Here is a 19,537-nt window from a genome sequence, read left to right as displayed (position 1 = left end):
CTTCACACCATTAGTAAAAGTACTTAGTAAACTTATTGAAGTCAGATTAATTTGTTTATATGACCACATTGGCCATAGAGTGATAAAATGATCATGCAAGAGTTTTTTTAAATTTGAGGAAAATTTCGGTCATATAATTTGGAGTAATATGGAGACGTCAAAAATATCGTTTAAGATTTTAAAATGAATATTAAAATATTATTTATAATTCTATATGAATTTATTAAGTGTGGGTGAAAAAGTAAAATCATATTTCAGTTAAAAGAAAACAAACGATATGAAGTGTGAAGGAGGACTTTGTAAGATTTTGATTTTGGGAAGATGTTGAGTGTTTCCAATGGAAATGGAGGGGGCTTTGTAAAATCATAAATTTCGTATAAAATCGTTTTAAGATTATAAATAAATTTATTCAAATGAGAGTAAAAATGTCAAATTAAAGTTAAAACTAAGGAAAAATCTAATAGTGTCAAATATGGAGGGGTTTTTTTGTAAGATTTCAATTTTGAAGGGGGTGCATTGAGTTTCCAATGGAAACGGAGGGAAATCGTATTAAAAATAAAATTAAAAAAAAAATCACCACGAATTCTTATTAGGTCAACTAGTAAGACTCATATTTTTTCATTGCAGATTTACTATTGATGGCATATGTAATATCTCCATCCCTCTATATAAAAAAGTTACAGCTAATGAAAGATTAGTATAATGATTAAGAACCTCACCTGCTGAGGTTCTGGGGTTTTTGGATTCAAGGTTCATATGGGCCGGTTTATACGCACCACGATCCTAATTTCCCAAATCAAAAAAAAAAAAATTCCAGCCGTTACAGCTGGAACGCCTATATCGGATCACACTGATTTTTTACGTTGCGCGTGATATGATGAAGTGGCAGTTCAGTTCCACTTTTTTGTGTACGATAAGAGCCGCCACTCTGTTAAACATATCCGTAAGTCTCTCTCCCGCTCGTCACCATCTATAAATGCGGATTCGAATCCTCTGTGCGTTGAAGAAGAAACTTATTCTTGTTTCTTTCGTGAACATTCCGATTTCTCCTATCCATGTAAGTATCTCTGTTGCATCAGTGCGTAGTTTTCCTTTTTCTCTCTTCAGAGAAGAAGCACCATTGATGTATTTTTATGTTCTCTGTTTTTTTTTTTTACTGTATTTCGTTCAATTTGAGATAATTTTGGCTAAAAATGAGAAGCTATTGATTTGTTATTCACATTGTAAGCGAATTCAGATATTTCGTGTTACAGAAGAAGCTCATTCTTGTTTCTTTTGGTGAACTTTCCGATTTCTTGTCTTCATGTAATATCTCTGTTGCATCACTTGCGTATTTTCCTTTTTCTCTTCAGAGAAAAAGCATCATTGATGCAGCGCGTACTTTGATGTTTTCTGTTTTTCTTTTTACTATTTTCCTTCAAATTGAGATAATTTTGTCTAAAAATGAGAAGCTGTTTGATTTGTTATTCACATTGGAAGCGTTTTCAGATATTTCGTCTTAGAGAAGAAGCTTATTCTTGTTTCTTTGCTGAACTTTCCGATTTGCATCAGTGGTGTATTTTCCTTTTTCTCTTCAGAGGAGAAGCACCATTGATGTATTTTTGTGTTTCCTGTTTTTACTATTTTTCCTTCAATTTGAGATAGTTAGGCTAAAAATGAGATGCTGTGATTTGTTATTCACATTGCAAGCGTTTTCAGATATTTCGTGTTATAGCATTACGAGATGTCGAAAGAAGGAGCATTGGATCTGGCTTCTGGTGTTGGCGGAAAGATTGAAAAGAAAGAAGTTCCTAAGTCGGTTGAGCAGTACGTTATTTTCTTCGTGTTTCTTCTTTGTCAGAATTTTTCGTGCAGAATTAGGAATCCTTGTCACCTTTTTTTCCCTCCCCTTCTGAGTGAATGACTCAGTTAGATCCCAAAGTTCTTGAGATCAATGAACTCTGTATATCCAATTCCCCCTCCTTGAAAACTTTATTTTGGTGCACTAATGTAGATACGAGAAGTATCATGCAAGTTATGGAGGCAATGAGGAACAGAGAAAAGCTAACTACTCTGATATGGTATGAGAATGTTTTCTTTTTTATTGGTTATACATTTATTAAGAATACTGTATGGTGAGATTGTCTAATTTTCATTTTTAAAATCGGTTCACAAGACAACTCCATGGATAATATTTTACAGAGCAAACTTTTTTTTCCATCGTTCTTTCCAGTAATAGCAAATATCTTGTGAGAACAAATCTAAAATAATTATGTCGGGTGGCATTTTAGTTTTCACCTTTTGGATTGAAAATTTTAGAGTTGGACTAGGCTTTAATTTTCCACATTCCTGGTGAATGTTTTAATTGTGTCAAATAATTAAAGCTTGCTGAACTTTTAAAGCGGGTTGACCAGTGGAAGTTTCAACCGTATCAAGAATTGGTGCCCTCTGCAGCATTTTATTCTTTTATAAAGGAAATTACTGTAGCATCTCCAGATGTTGTCATGAAAATATCATAGCAACTCTTCTGCCCTTTTTGGTTCCAGGTTAACAAGTATTACGATCTTTCAACTAGTTTCTACGAGTATGGCTGGGGAGAGTCCTTCCATTTTGCAGCCAGGTTAGTCCCTTTCCCCTGCTCTCTCCCTTTTCCTCTTCTTAACATTATGATGTTCCATTTATTTCCTTAACAACTAATTAAAACAAGTTGGACAAAAATTTAGTTTTATTTCGTAACTACAGGTAACATACTAATCAATACCATAATTTGTAGATGGGAAGGAGAGTCGCTTAGAGAGAGCATCAAGAGGCATGAACACTTTCTTGCTTTACAGCTAGGTTTGAAACCTGGACAGAAGGTTTGATTTCAGCCATTGTTCTTGCAATGTAACTGTGAATAAAAATCTGATAACTATTAGACTTCAAATTATTTGGTGAAAACAAAGTTGTGATTTGGCTTCTGTGTGGCTGCAGGTGTTGGATGTTGGTTGTGGAATTGGTGGGCCATTAAGAGAGATTGCTCGTTTTAGGTAAATTGTGTTGATCTTTTGGAAATTTTGGAAGCCCTTAGTTCTGAAAGTTACTTATCATTCTAATATCAAACAGATAGTGAAAGCATTCATTTTAACTTGTTTATGTGTTTGTCTGTTATACCATACTGGAGATACAATCGTTAGTCTCTGCACTGTAACTTGATTTCCTATGAAGTCTAAGTTGTGTTGCCTAATACTTGTGATTGCTGAAAGGTCAACAAGTTCTCAGCTTGAGGTAGTTGCAGCATAGCTTGAAAATTTGAGACAACAAATTACTCGATGTTTGTGTTGTGCCACCTTTCTGAAAGAAACAAATATCTTAATAGTGTTCATGCATGTCACATGAATGGGATAATTTACTTCCCATGTGATAATTTTGTTTTATAAATCATACATTGTCATCAAAATAAGCTGCTAAACTGTATTTTGACTGGCCAAACCCAGTGCACAAGGCTTCCACGTTTACCTGGGTCAAATGTACAGAGCCATACCCCTGTTTCCTTGGAGTCTCTTTGCAGGACTCAAACCTTATCTTTTCATTCAGCATGAATTTCTGTGTGTCATTTTGTTTGGGAGTTGATGCCTGACCAGTATTATTTCTAAGAATTCATATATAAGACTAATATGAAGTTCAGATGATTTAACTGATAAGACTCTGAGAATTGTTTGACTTGCATGTTGTAGCTCAACAGCTATCACTGGGTTGAACAATAATGAGTATCAGATATCAAGAGGAAAAGTAAGTAATTATCTTTTTGCCTTGCAATTATACCCTCATGTAACAGCATTCACTTATATGCTTTTTATAATATTCTGTCTGTTGTTATAGTCCATATTTCACAGAAAATGATATTAGTTAACTTACAGTTGTTGATTGCTTTGTAGGAATTGAATCGCATAACAAGAGTCGACAAGACCTGTGACTTTGTGAAGGTTGTTTTTAATTGCTTTCATTTATATATTTTGTTGTGTTGTGTTCTTGCTGGGAAGAAGACATTTTCCTCACTTCTGTTATTTACTTCCTAATTTGTTGGTTCTGTTTTTTTTCCCCCCCTTAGATAAGAAATAGTGTCTTTAACTGTTTCCACAAAATTCCTTTCTGAAGGTGTTGAACTTTAAGCTGGCAAAAACTATTGGGTTCATAGCAAACACCTGGTCCAAAATCCTTCTTTATCTATTAACGAAATAGTATTAGTAGAATCAATATTAATAAGATATCCAATTCACTTGCCTAACGAAAATGATATTACAAAGTTAAACCGTCCTTGCTTCTTTGGTGACATTCTTTTATGGAAATCCAGGGTGACTTCATGAAAATGCCTTTTTCGGACGATACTTTTGATGCTGTATATGCTATAGAAGCTACTTGCCATGCACCCGATGCGGTATGCTCCTCTAAAATACTTGTTTCGCTTGATCAGCCATCTGCTATTGTTCCCTGTATCAATTAGCAGCTATCACATCAAGTTTCACTTTTTGAATCCATCTTCTGGTTCAAACTTGTTTGACATTTCTCTGCCTCACTCTATGTATGTATATTTGGTGGAATAGGTGGGGTGCTACAAGGAGATCTACAGAGTGTTAAAGCCTGGACAGAATTTTGCGGCATTTGAGTGGTGCTTGACTGACTCTTTCGATCCCAAAAACCAAGGGCACCAGAATATAAAGGTGACATAATTCTAATATTACAGTAAACTATTTCTGTTTCTTCTGAAGTTCCATTTCAGGCTAAGACAAACTTATCTTGATGGGGACAGGCTGAAATTGAGCTTGGAAATGGCCTTCCAAACATCAGGACAACAGGGCAATGCCTTGAAGCTCTAAAACTTGCAGGATTTGAGGTTAGTAAACTCAAAGTTGCAATTTTATACTGAACCTTTAACTGTCGAAGTTCAAAATAATAATGTTGATCTGAGTGAGAATTGGTATATATTTGACATATAAGGTTATATGGGAGAAGGACCTTGTGTTGGACTCACCAATGCCTTGGTATGCACCCATGGATCCTCTTCATTTCTCACTAAGCAGCTTGCGTCTAACTGGTGTTGGCCGTTTTTTCACAAGAAATTTGGTAAGATTTCATTGTTCTGTAGCTTGTATGATGAGATTTTAAGCTTTGAAAAAAAGCTTATTTATCATGATTTTAGAGAAATAATTTACTAGTTTGTGACTTATATTTCTCCTTACCCCCTTATACTATCGATATTTCAGTAACAGTTACAGTGTTGATTTTTGCAGGTTAAGGTCTTAGAATATTTGCGCCTTGCTCCAGAAGGTAGTCAAAGAGTCCAAGCTTTTCTTGAGAAAGCTGCAGAAGGATTGCTCGCTGGTGGAAGGTTAGAGTTCTTTCATGCAAAACTCAACCATCATAGCTAACAATATTGTGCCAGAATTTAGTTTCTGGTTTCTTCTCTGATCACAATATAAAGAAGAATACTACTGATAAATACCTCATGATAGCTAAGTCAAGCCATATGTAGCAAGTGAAGTTGGTTTACTAGCTCTCTTTTGTATGTTGTATATGTATATTAGATGCTGACAGCAATCATTATCTCACTTGTACAGGAAAGAGATCTTCACACCAATGTACTTCTTTTTGGTCCGGAAACCTCATTCTGGCAGCACTTCAGTAATATCCGAGAACCAAATTTGTGATTGATTTTTCAGTTGCAGAAACATTCTTAATATTTCTTTTCATGTATTAGTCTGTGCTGTCTGTGGCTCATGTTAGTATTGGATATGAAATATCACCATCTTCTCCTTCAGCTAGCCATTTATGTCCCCTTTTTTTTCTTTAAAATTGATGTGGATCCTCTATCTTGAACGAAAACAGAGATCACGAATGGCCGTGGTCATGAGAGGACATCACAAAACCTTACTTTGAAGTCTTCATATATGGGAAATTGATCTAAACCTGAGTCGTTTACTTTACCTACTCAATATAATGTTACAAGGTATCAACTTTGAGGCATACATGATCAGGTATGTGGTAATAACTTAATACTAGATCCACATGATGAAAATGAGAACACATGAGAAAGCATTACCAATATTACCAGATTTTTAAAGTAGGGATTTTTGTTTCTCCATGTATTTTGTAGTTTGATTAGAGAAGTGAGAATGGTTAAAAGAGAAGTTTTTCATCCAATCTGATAAGGATATGTGAGGACATTAATATATAACTAGTGGCAGGATCCACGAAAAAGGATTGAGTGGTTACTTCAACTGTTTCTTTCACGTTTCATCAATCAATATTGTACGTACAACAGTTGAACGTGCGAAAGACAAGGGCTCACTACCGCACCATTGATATCTACTCATTTCCACATTTCCCCTACATCAAACATTGACATCTATTTGGGCTTTCCCCTCATCCCTGGCAAGCTCAAGAAGAAACACGGTTAAACTCTTATCTCTCGAGTCAATATCAGATTGCAACACTGGAGAGCAAAACTTTTGTCATTGGCAAGTAAAAAAATCTTGATCCAATTCACCCTTTCAGCTATGCCATCGAACTTTATGTCTTGCTTCAAGCTACCCGCATCAGTTTTGCATGAAATAAAGAAACTTTCACGAGATTTCTTTTGGTCAAATGGAGAGAAACAACACTTTCACATCATCTCCTGGGATTTGATCTACACCCCCTCTTGGGTATGGTGGGATCAACCTCAAAAATTGGAAGCTTTTAACCTCGCTCTTTTAGCTTGGAAGGCATGGGATCTTCTCTCTCCACTTGACTCTTGGTGGGGTAGCTTGATGAAACACAAATACTTCAAGAATTCATCATTTTTTTAAGCTACTGATACTCCCTTGGGTATGGAAGTCAATATTGCAAGCTTGAGACATCCTCAAGAAAGGCCTGCTGCTCCAAGTAGGGTCAGGTATGCAATCCTCCCCTTGGGTTCTCAATTGGCTTCTCGACATACCACCGAATATAGGTTGATATCCCGCTGGTCACCAACTCTTGAAACTTGTAGAGTTCAAATTGTAGAGTACGTTCTCTTGGGATAGAGATAAAGTATTGCCTTGGTGGCGCCCAGAAATAGCTTATAAAATTCTTAGCATCCTTATACCTTTGCAACCTACTGAAAATAAATCCATTTGGAAGCTTACTTCCTTGGGATTTTTCTCCATAAAATCAGCCTATCGCCATGCCCTCCAACCCAACTCGTCCACCATTACTTCTTCTCCAACAACCTCTCCCTCAACCCCTTTCAATTGGTTGAAGCTATGGCATCATCCCCTCCCCCCTTGCATTCTTCAATTTCTTTTGAAAGCAATACATAAGAAAACTACCTACCTCAAACCTCCTCTCATCTAGAGGCTGTGTAGTTCCCAATTCATGTTTATTCTATATAGTCCAACTTGCCTCAGCAAAACACATCTTCCTATCTTCCTCATTCAGTTCCCAAGTTTGGACAACATTGAGTTTTCCTCCTTTGTACAATTCCACCTCCTTCAGCTCCCATATTCAACAACTTACTCACAGCCACTCCACCAATCCCACCTTCTGATCTCATTATGGATACTATGGACTCAATACACTTCTCTTCTTGATCCGCTATCTCCATTGAAATCAGTGTTGGAAGTCTCATCTCCATTGAAATCAGTGTTGAAATCCGCTATCTCTTCTTGATCCGCTATCTCCACAGAGTAGTAGCTGAATACACCACTGATGCCCAGCCACCCAACAATAACCCTAAACCTCTACTCTTGCGTTAGCAACCTTCGGCTCAAGGCTGGGTGAAGATCAACGTTGACGGCTCCTCCATTACACATTCACAACATGCAGGTCTTGGTGGTATAGCATGGGATCACACATACCATATACTTTTCTCTTTTGAACAAGATATAAGCATTCAAGAATCTCTTATTACAGAAACCCTAGCTATCCGCAGAGCTCTCCTCTGGGCAACAGACTTTCATCTATCACATATACTCATTGAGAGTGATAAACAAGCCATAATGAGTCTGCTAAATCACCCGTTCCAGCCTACTCCATGGAAGATATTCCTTTTTCTACATGATATCTGGCAATTAGCCTCGATAGAAATAGTATTCCTCCATACTCATAGAGAATGCAACTTTGCAGCTGATGTACTTGCAAAGACTGTAGCAAAAACTCAAAAGTCATTTTTGTATCTTCAAACCCCTCTCTTTTTTGTATTGGTTCTCCTTCTAGACTCTCTCTCTTGTAACATCATCGTGGATTTGACCCTTTTAACTAAATGATAGTAACTTGATTAAAGAAAAAAATTTCTTTCACGTTCATATTTTTGTGGTGTGAAATGAAAAACAAAAGGAATCACAGAAGGACAATCTAGTTATAACTGACTAGCAATTTCAAAGCAAATAAAAATAAAGTAAAGAGTAAGGACCACAATTTTTTTTCCACACTTTTATTTCAGGAATTCTAAAGTTTACCAGCTCCAATAGAGTGTAAAGAAGGAAATAAATGGAAACTGAATTAGGTAGACAATATTGGGTGGATATTGGGAAAACTAGAGTCATCAACTGCTGCAACTTGAGAAGTTCCACGGGTTAAAGTAAAAGAAAAAAAAGAAAATTATTTGTAATTTAAACGAAAACCTTGGTGGACTGAACAAGCCATCCCCATTATCCAATAAAAATAAGGCGTTCAAAAAGTCAGTTGATAACTAATACAATAACATTAACGCAAATTTTTTTTAGATGAATGAAAATAGTCATCAACCAAAGCCCTGAAAATAGGAAATAAAATAAATAAATAAAATAAAATAAAATAAAAAAAGAAAGAAAGAAGGGGAGGTTGAATTTGCAAAGGATAGGAGCTAAGATCTTAAGAGACAACAATAATTTTGTTTTGTTGGTTAAAACTACTTCATCTCTTATAGATTTGCCATGCATTCGTTTTTTTTGTCATATTTAGCTCTACATGATCCCATTGTCTATCATAAAACATAATCTACCATATGATTATGCCGTCCATCATTCACAGAAGACACTCTGTGGCCCACGACATTCAGCCCATTGTAGATGATATTTGTCATCTTGGTGATTTTTTTTGGATTGTAATTCTTTTCATGTTTTTAGGAGGTGCAACCATGTTGCTGACCAACTACCAAGGAGAGCCCAGTCAGTTACGGTTACGACTAAATGGCCTATATCCGATCCTTGGATTCAGGCGCTTTGTTCTCTTGTTTCCTCAGCTTAGCTGTTATAAATACGACTTCATTACCAAAAAAAAAAAAAAACACCATCCTTCACACTTAGTAAAAGACAAATCAAACCAAACTTTCTTAAAAAATGACAAAATATTTTTCAATATTCAATTGGTCAATTATCAATTTCATATTTTTAATTTCTTAATATAAAAGGAAGATGCTCAAGACTGCATCAAATGGTAGCCTTGCAAGTTTTGCCTTGATGATCTGATCTGCCCAAGCTCGAATAAGGCATGGTCTCACAATTCTAGCCTTGAATGCAAGTTAGGGATGTTCAAGGGCAGAGTCTTTGCCCATCTTAACTTGCCTAATCCTACATTCCTACCAAATTATAGAATATTTTTGGTAAATATTACCCAACAATATGAAATTATAGATTGATATACTATTTTGCGGTTAAGTTATGGTCAAGAGTTCGGATTTTTTAGGTAAAAGTTAGAGTTAGAATTGAATGTTTGGTTTGATCTGTTCCAATTTGGTATAGTAGGATTAGAATTAAAGTCATTATTAGAGTCTTGCTAAGATATTCAAGGTCAAGGCTAGGGTTTTCAAAAGCTCGCCCCAATTCAACCCTATTGGAACCCCCAAAAGATGATATTTAGCAAATTGTTATCAATATTGCATCATAGGTAGAGCGAACGTACCTTCCCCTGAACCGCATGAAGTATAGCGTTTAGGACCGAAATATTCGGGAATCAAAGCCAAGGACTCGTCACTGAGTTGAAATCCTCTAACCATAATGATGTAACTTAATGTCTTTTCACACGCATTTGTGAGAGGGCCCCATCTCTAATCAACCTTGCCTATGTTCAAAAATAAACTTTTGTGAGGATAATAAAATCTCCATCATTTTTTATGACAGAGAGAAAAATATGTTCTCTTGACTTTTTTTAACCACACAGTGGGATCAGCCCTTGTGAGATTTTTATTCCGATTCTTTTCAATATTTACCGTGAAGCCTACCCTAGATGACTGTCAAACCCAAAAGCATGCATTTGGTAACGATCTCTTAATCTAAATTACATGGATCATTTCCACAATTAAATTAGATCTAACCTAACTCAAATAAACCTCTGCAAATGGCCGGTGGTAACTGGTCAGGTTGGCATAGAAGGTTCTCAGAATTTGATTTGTTCTAATCGAATTACATTGGTCTCTTCCGTATCAAATCCGATCGATCTGGCCCAAATTATCTTTGCACAAAAGCTATGGTTAGATAGATCACCAGTTTCTTGAAATATAGATTCTGATTGATTTTAAATCTAAATGAATCTGAATCGATTCCCGAAATTCAAAAAGCTTGAGCGGGTGCTCTCAGCCCAATCACAGTCGTTAAGGTTCACAGAGAATCCTGGAATATACATGATTCATGTAACTCAATTCAATCAAAGCTTACGCAGAAGAGTTGATAAGAAATCTCTCAGTTCATTCAAAAATCCAAATGCTAACAGGAAAAATTGGTATGATTTGAAACTAACGACAAGGGGTTAAAACTCAATTTGATAGAACCCCTCAAAAAATGATATTTTTCTTCCACTGGATTTTTGTGTTACACAGTGGAATAAAGAATGAAATCAGTAAAGCCGATCCCCATGCCATTCGCACCGGAACCACCCATTCTGGCGGAGACGTTGGAAGCCTTGTCATTTCTGGTGGTGGCGCCGCCGCGGCTCTGGTGGTTGTTGTCGGCGTTGGAGGGAGGATGGTAGTACATCTTCGCCGTCTGAGGGCAGTGAGAATGGAATCGACAAGCGATTCTCACTCCTGCATCCAACATCTCCACATACTTGCTCATCTCTCTCTCTCTGCTTCTATCTTCTCTGTTTCTGTTCCTAATTTTCTTCTTCTTCACTTCCGTGAAGATTGAAGTAGCAAAGAAAAGATGAAACTGAAGAAGAGAAGCAAATCAAAAATAGAAAGATAAAAATTGCTACAACTTAGAACACATCAAATGCACTAGTGGCCATTAACAAGCTCAGAAAGCAACGCAAAGCAAAGCAAAGCTTGATTTGGGAGAATATGGAAACCCTAGATTTATAGCTCGCCTTCTCGGTCTTCGTCGTTAGGTCTAAAGTCTGACCATCACTACCTGTTCGCTTTTTCCCACTTGCTTCTCTGGTGATTCCTGGTAAGCGAGGAGATGATATTATGTTTTGCGGTGTATGTAGATTGTCTCCATCATGTGTTCCAGGTTGTTGTTATCAAGTGTTTATCTTTCTAAATATGCTTATCTAGAAGCGAAGAGTATTCTGAACATTATTTTTTGGTATGTCGTGTTGCAGCGTATCAGAAGTTCAAAAATAACCGTTTTTTTAATAATTTCCACGCGAAATGCAGAAACCGCGTCCGTTTTAGTGGGGGCATTGATATTCGAGAAGCTGCGTTCCATATTCGTCGCCGCGTCGTTGATTGCGACCATGGTTAATTGTATCGGTTGAGACTTAAATGCCGCAACACCAACTGCCAACGCTCAATTTAGATCTCAATTATCCGTCTCGTAGATTGTTGAAAGTAAAATCGACGGTCAAGCAGCACTGAAGTTGATCCATAATTATATCTTACCATAGAGTTCGACTTCAGTATGCTGCGAGTGGTTGAGATCTCGATCATCCGTTTCTCAAAAAATGTGAAAACACATTTTTTGAAAATAGACGGTTGGGATCCAAATCTCCGTCGATATTGAGATTTTGACTGTTCGCGGGAGGTGCCACGCATTGATTGCGTAGCACCCAAGTAATTTCACCCACCATATGATATGATGATAGTCGAATTCATATTCCGTACAATCGATATAATATCGGTACATTTCTTTTATTAGATTGCACTAAAATGCATAAACTAGTACGATACAATACTCGGTACGAGATGATATGTATCTTAAACTCACCTAACTAATACAATATTTGATACCAATACTTTAAACCTTGCTTGTGACGAAGGAACCCTTCCTACCATGTGTAAAGTATATTGCGATATATTTACCCAAAAAAATGTCGTGATACAATTTGATACAAGGTAATACATTACCTATATTAGAAACAATGGATACAATACATATTAATACATCTTTTTTTCTAAAGCGCATGTATCTGATTTGACCAAAATGTGTTAGCCAATGATATAGTACTTGATATGAGACCGTATGTCTCTTAAAAATCATTTGACCAATACAATACTTGATGCCGATATTTTAAACCTTACCTCCAACCCTATGAGTTCGTTAAAGCGGTACAACTTGGGCCGTCGAATCAAGATCTCAGTTGAGATATCAGTTTTGACAAAATCTCGACTAAGATCTCAATCTGACTGCCGAAACCAATGCTGAACCGAAGCAAAATTCGTAGACGATCAAATGGTGTCCTGCAATTCTGATTAAGTTACGTCTAATTTGCGACGTTAACCTAACTGATTTCCTAAAACCCTACCTAACACGATAAACGTCATGATTACCCCAAATTAAAGCCAAATAGGGTCGGCATGCACTTCTAATTCTCAAACCCTCTCATTTATCACTCGTTGAGTCTAATCTATTGTTTGTTCAATGTCTAACTTAATCATCGGAGATGGCCTGCCGATCAACAGACAGCTCTTTTTGGTTGTTGATTTCTTTGCAAATTCAAATCAGATTCAATCACTATATCAATATTTGATCAAAACGTTTGATCCAATCAAAGAGACGTCCAGTGATTTGACCAATCAGGCAGATTCAGCACCAACAATATCAATGGTTTGCAAAAATAAAATATAAATAAAAGCAATAGAAATCAAACCAAATAGCTAGCAACTTATTATGGTCCAAGTTTTATTGTAAGTTTTTTCTCATCTGACCACAGAAAACATGAATGGCAATTTAAAAGGCTCAAAGTACAAGCAGTTTCTCATCAAAAGCCCAAAAACTGAAGAACCAGTAACTGGGTATTAACAGTGAAGGAACTAGAACCCTGAGCTTCCATCTTCATGCCTAGCTATGTTCTGCAAGCAGTGAGTTCAGGATCCGAAGCTTATTCAGAACAGCTTCCATAGATGGATATGCAAATGTGTATACTCTTCCGGCTGGGGAGATGGCAATAATGAGGATCTCACCACCATAGTTGTTGCAGAGATCTTTGGCCTTCTTACAAAGGCTTGCTAGACGTCTTGACAACATTGCATTTCGAGCAGAACAACGTTTCTCGATCATCCTAATCTTACGCTTTCGCCGTCTGATCACCATGCTTCAAAGGCTGGCTAAGGATGATTCAAGTCTGGATGCAAATTTTCGAGGGCTTCTCCTCTATATATATACCCTGACAATTAATCTAAGTGCGCGTAAACTGGCATGGACATATTACAGTTTCATAAAAAACGTGTGGATATAAGACCTAAGCAAATCTTTTTAAATGACTTCGTAGATTGAAATATTTTCCATAAATAATATCAAAGTTTGAATCATGCCTTGTATAAAGATATTCTCGGAGTTAACTACGCGGAAATTACCATGAGAACCCCAAAAACGCAGCGGATTTGATAAGTTTTTTTCTATCTGGGTTGGCTTTCCTAATATGGATCGCTCAATTACAAGCCATAAATTACTATTTTTCGAGTTCACGTGAAAGGCAAGTAGTAGAGATTCAATACTGTGAATCTACTTATCAGAGATCCCTGGCCTTCTTACAAAGGCTCGCTAGACATCTTGAGAATGTTAAATTTTGAGCAGATGTCGACATCATCTTCACCTCACACTTTCACCTTCTCCTGGTGATCCAACGGCTGGTTAAGGATGATTCAAGTCTAGACACAAATTTTCTAGGGCTTCTCCCCTATATATATACCCTTGAGAATCAATCAAAGTGCACGTAAGCTGGTTTAGACATCACAGTTCCATAAAGACGTGCAAATATAAGACTTAAACAGATCTTTTTATACACTTTCGTGGTTAAGTTTATGGTTAGAGTTTGGATATTTTTGGTAAAAGTTAGAGTTAGGATTGAATGTTTGATTTTATCTGATCCGATTTGGTATAGTAGGATTAGAATTAAGGTCATTATTAGAGTTATGCTAAAATATTCAAGGTCAAGGTTAGGGTTTATCCCAATTCAACCCTATTGCAACCAAAAGATGATATTTTAGCAAATTGTTATCAATATTGCATCATAGGTGGAACGAACATACCTTCTCCTGAACCATATGAAGTATTAGCATTTAGGAGAGAAATATTCGGGAATCAAAGCCAAGGACTCATCACCGAGTTGAAATCCTCTAACCATAATGATATAATTTAATGTCCTTACACACACATTTGTGAGAGGGGCCCATCTTTGGTCAACCTTGTCTATGTTCAAAAATGAACTTTTGTGATATCGAAGTTTGATTCATGCCCTTGTATAAGGATACTCCAGGAGTTAACTATGTGGAAATTACCATAAGATCCACAACGTATATAATTTTATGCATTTTTTCTATTTGGGTTGGCTTTCCTAATATTGATGGTTCAATTATAACTCATAAATTACTATTTTTCAAGTTTACATGAAAGGAAAGTAGTAGAGGTGTACCAATGCAGGATTGGTAGAGTGGTAGAGATTCATATTTCTCAGTGCAGAGGTTGTGGGTTCGATCTTTGCAGACAGCGTCTCCCCCCTGAGAATATAATTAAGGTGCACACAAGCTCCCGGATGAACCTCAGCTTCCAAAAAAAAGTAATAGAGGTGATCATGTGACCAAATAATGGAGATATTAGTTGAGTAGAGGTAGCCCATGCATTACACATTAAATGTTTACCATCATGACTATATAACTTGATTTACGAAGATGCCCAGTCACTTTGTCAAGTGTTACTTCAAATTCAACTACTATGGTTTTCAAATATTGGAGATAATTGAGATCAAGAGTTTGACTCTCCTTACTAGAGATCGCTGGCCTTACAAAGGCTTGTTAGATTTTACTTGACAAGAAAGCAAGCAATCGAAGACTTACATATCTTTTAGTAAACCAAGCTTCAAAAAAATTTCATGTACACTAAAATTTTTATGTCAAATAATTTATCAGAAATAGATTATACACGAATAGGAATTATACCAAACAGAGCTTCATGGTAAGAAGTTATATATCACAGTTGAGTACAAAAATTTCTTCTCTTTTTCTCTTCTTTTCCCAGGATTTTTATTTGCGGTAGCAGCTGCCTGTTGCTGCCGACGGCTCAGATCTTGCCACATTAATCAATTTTGATCGAATGGTTAAAAATCAATAGACAGGATTTATTTGTAAATATTTATTTTTTATTTTTACATTTTACAGGTTTAGAGATTATTAATTTACAAAATGAATCCCTCAACAGAGAAAACTCCATCCATCGGTGACGTCTCCTGTGAGCTTGAAAAATCCATCGGTGAACAACCCAGACATCATTCCTGCGAACATTACCATCAAGAATATGATTACTATGTGAACAAAGAAACCCATCTTGCAACATCGATACTCTACCGCCTTGGATAGCTGCTGCAACTTTCCAATTTCCAGCAGGATTTGACCAGAGAACATGTTACCATCTTGAAGGAGTTTCTGAACGCCATAGAAGGAGGCAGAGATCCCGTGAGCTTGTTGTTGGAAGGCTGATTTGCCCCAGATTCACAGCAATAGAGTTGCTCGCTGGAAAACACCCTTCAAGATAGTTATCTTGAAACTCAACTTGAACAAGTTGAGGCAAGCTGAAGAGCCCCTTCGGAATGGTTCCATTGAGAAAGTTCTCACCCATTCGAATCCGACTAAGCGATTCGCATCTCCCCAGCGATTTCGGAATCGGACCAAACAGAAAGTTCCCCATTGCGATCAGCGTTTCAAGGCGATTTCCAGAACAGAGATCCAGTGGAGATTTCCAGTGAGCTTGTTCGATGAAAAATCGAGAAGCTGAAGCTTACCATTCTTTCCAAGTCCAGCAAGAATACTACCAGTGAAATTGTTCTCCAAGCTGCAACACTTCCAACTTCGACAAATCCCATAAAAGCAAAACATGGATTTTGATTTCCATGTCGTATCGGTTTTGAAAATATGAACACTGAAATATGCACAAATTAAACTTCCACTCAACAGAGACACCATTAAAGAAAAAGTCAGTCCATTAAGCAACTGAAACAAATCAAAGCAAGTTTCTGTGTAAATTGTCAAGATCTAAAAGATGGGCTGTAGCGAGCCTTTCCTGTTCTTATAAGGGTTTCTGTTTTATGGTGGGGTTAGATAACATGGGAGGGGTATATTCACTACTTCGTTCAACCAAAACCTCCGCCGGCGATGGCTCCATCTGGATATCTCATGGCGATCAGATCTCTGCCTGCGATTGGAACCTTGCTCATTCGTGTTCCCAAATCGTCAGTGGTGTGTGAAGGAGGGTTTTGGGTATCGGGTAAATGAGGGAGTTGAACTTGTAAATTAATAAACTTAACCCCTTTCAATGTAAAAAGAAAAATCTATATTTACAGATAAACCCTTAGTATTTGAATCTCAACCACACAATCAGTCTTTGATGACGTGGAGAGATCAGGACCGTCGGCAGCAGCAGGCAGCTGCTGCCGCAAATAAAAATCCTCTTTTCCCATTACTTCCTGCCTCTCAACTAGTAGCCTAAAGATCCTATGGCCTCCTTCAATCAAAGGGCCCAGAAGGCTCAATTGGGCTTCGTCTGGATTTTGGATTATTAATTTTAGAAATGGGCTTGGTTGAATCTTATGAAGATCCAAGGACACAAACTGACCAAGCCCATCACACTGCACAAGTTGCATAACATCATAGTTAGGGGTGTCAATTAGTCCCCGTCGCCCTGAACCGGCCCAAGCCCACTCTGAGCCCAGCCCAAACTCAGCATGGCTTCTTAACCCTTAGGCGGGTTTGGGTTACAAAATAAATAGTCGTGGTAGGCTCGGGTATGGTTTGGGTTTAGCCCTTGGGCCAAGCTAGCTCCGCCCTATCCGATCCTGTGTTAATTTAGTTATTAAAATTGTATATAATCAAGTTTAAATAACTATTTAACAAAGTACGCAACTAACTATTTCAATGGATTAGCTTAGTTGGTAAATACCTACACTTCATAACTAAGACGTCAAGTCTCCTTGGTGCCACTAATCCCTAGGCTTTCTATTTTGCTTTTAGGGTTTAGGATCAATGTTAGTGTCATAAGATAAATTAGAGCTAATCGATCTTTAACAGGTATGTTATGTTTGGGTTTGGGATTCTTCAACCCTACTAGGGTTGGGTGAGGTTTGGTTTAGGATTTAAGTCCCCAGGATAAGATTAGATTTATACTAACCCAACTAACCTTGCCTATTGACGACTGTAGACCATCTCTCCTGACAGAGAGCATAGAGTGCTCCCCTGACGATTTTACAACCACAAATTATGAGGTGCTCACAAATAAAAAATAATAAGACATTTAAAAAATATAAACTCCATCACTCTGACCCTGTGGCCCTCTCTGTAATTTGTGGTCAATAGCAGCCGGAGAGCCAATGTGGACTCCCTGTTGACACCCCTAATGTCATCCCTAAGTATTGCTAATACCTCGTCATAGGAGTTCAACTTGATTGGATTCTTAACTTTCGGCTCCTTGCATTTTACTCCAAGTCACCATTATTGTGTTGTAAGAAATTCATGTATGTGAAAATTACAAGGTCAAAGTGTTCCATGAAACTTGGCCAAGTGGAAGCTTCTCATAGTGGAGTAGGTTAAAACAGATTAAAGTATTGAAGGAATGATTGAATCCGTGTTTCCAAACATAGATAAGGGTATTTCAGTTGTTCACACTTCACACACAAAAGAAAAATCTGAACCCTAAAATTCAATTTTCTAGTTCCTCCCATAGATTATTTTTAGGTCAAATCAAACCCCATCATTACAGCATTGAACCATAAAGGATAAGTACCAATTGGACCGACCCAAACATAAATCTCTTGATAATTTTCAATCACTAACCGTAGTTTCTTACTCGTCCACTTATAATGAAAGTGATAGTTCAAAACTTGAGACCTAGCAAATAAATGACAAAACCATAAGCGTTGGTTCCACTTTGAATTGAATGATGTAGCTCACCTTAGACCAAAAAAAAAAAAAAAAAAAAAAAAAATGGCTGCTTTTACTCAAATCAGAAGCCGCGTCTACTTTCTTTACCATCGTGGCCATTTCATCTCCAGTCGCTATACATTTAAGAGAATGATTTATCTTGTCAGTGTTCAAAAGTAGGCTTTTCTTTTGAGTTTATAATGAAAAAAATGTGTATCTATCCTCGAGAGTTGAATATCTTATTGCATTAGCTCTATGTTATTATTGCACATTTGAATTTTATGTAGTGTTGGATAAGGGAATTAAATTTGGCCTTCAAAACCTTGAGGGGTGGCTTAGTTGACAGAAGACCACCACTATTGAAAAGAAGTTGAAGGCTAGGGGACTCACCATCCACAGTTTTCTACTTGATAAAGGGAGCAGTATACTCCATTTCTTTGTTGTGCACATAAACCCTCTCACATCGAACAAATCGTCGATAAACTACTTGTGCAAACAATTGGAGCTTGGTGTTCAATCTCTTGAGGCCACTTTTCGTGAAGTGCGGCCACTCTAACACTACACAATTGCAAAGAAGGTGATAGGGTAGGTACTAGTCTCTCTAGCTTTTATTGTTAGTGGAACAATTGCAATTAGTGAGATGAGCTCTCTAAAGAAACACTCCGACTAGTCAAGTTCTTGGCCACATACCGGAAAGAAAGACATTTGGATAAGTTATTCTTCGAACCTGACATGTAGAGTGCAGATCCGAAGACTAGGGGGCTTATGTTATGTCAAACCATATTTTGAGACTTCTGAATCCATGCAAACCGTATGTACCAGAGTCAACCAAGTTCGGCCTGGTCGCTCGCTAGATCCTGGTACTTGGTATCCGAAATTAGCTACTTGGCTATAGTCACATTTCGGGTCTACCATGACACTTCTAGCAGCTTCGTTTCCGGAATTAGCCAGTTGAAAACAATTACATTATGGGGTTGCTACTCAATAGACTTCTCGACTATAAGTTGTCGGCAAGATCTACGGCAGATACAAAGTACTCCATTTACAGCTATACGTGTACCAAAGCATTAAATGCACTAGACCTATGCTTTGACACTTACCATAATTCCCTTTGGGTATTGCTTCCAATTGACTTGTCCTAAGTTTATGATAAGATGTCACATCTTGTGTCAGCTTTTGCAGTGACTCGTACAGATCTTGTAAAGCAATCCTACAAGTTGCTTTTACCTTGGTCCCTTAGATGATATTTGTTGTGAATCGGATCTGACCATCCTACAACTAGCATTCATCGTCTCC

General features: G+C 37.3%; 1 protein-coding gene across 1 annotated transcript; it reads left to right on the top strand.

Moving 5' to 3' along the window:
- Positions 1 to 984: 984 nt before the first annotated feature.
- LOC149003534 (cycloartenol-C-24-methyltransferase-like) lies at positions 985 to 5,891 on the top strand. The gene is made up of 14 exons (XM_089137214.1): positions 985 to 1,057; positions 1,699 to 1,806; positions 1,994 to 2,060; positions 2,526 to 2,599; positions 2,753 to 2,837; positions 2,953 to 3,008; positions 3,696 to 3,750; positions 3,897 to 3,944; positions 4,313 to 4,396; positions 4,563 to 4,679; positions 4,769 to 4,852; positions 4,957 to 5,082; positions 5,250 to 5,347; positions 5,577 to 5,891. The coding sequence occupies exons 2-14, from the start codon at positions 1,724 to 1,726 to the stop codon at positions 5,668 to 5,670; spliced, it is 1,071 nt and encodes a 356-aa protein (XP_088993340.1). The 5' UTR covers positions 985 to 1,057; positions 1,699 to 1,723; the 3' UTR covers positions 5,671 to 5,891.
- The last annotated feature ends 13,646 nt before the right edge of the window (positions 5,892 to 19,537 follow it).

The sequence above is a fragment of the Hakea prostrata genome, chromosome 10 (assembly GCF_041222555.1).
Source record: "Hakea prostrata isolate BN-2017 chromosome 10, UWA_Hpros_2, whole genome shotgun sequence".
In the NCBI taxonomy this organism is placed as follows: Eukaryota; Viridiplantae; Streptophyta; class Magnoliopsida; order Proteales; family Proteaceae; genus Hakea; species Hakea prostrata.
Note: the sequence above shows the minus strand (reverse complement) of the source record. Positions and strands in the feature narration are given on the sequence as shown.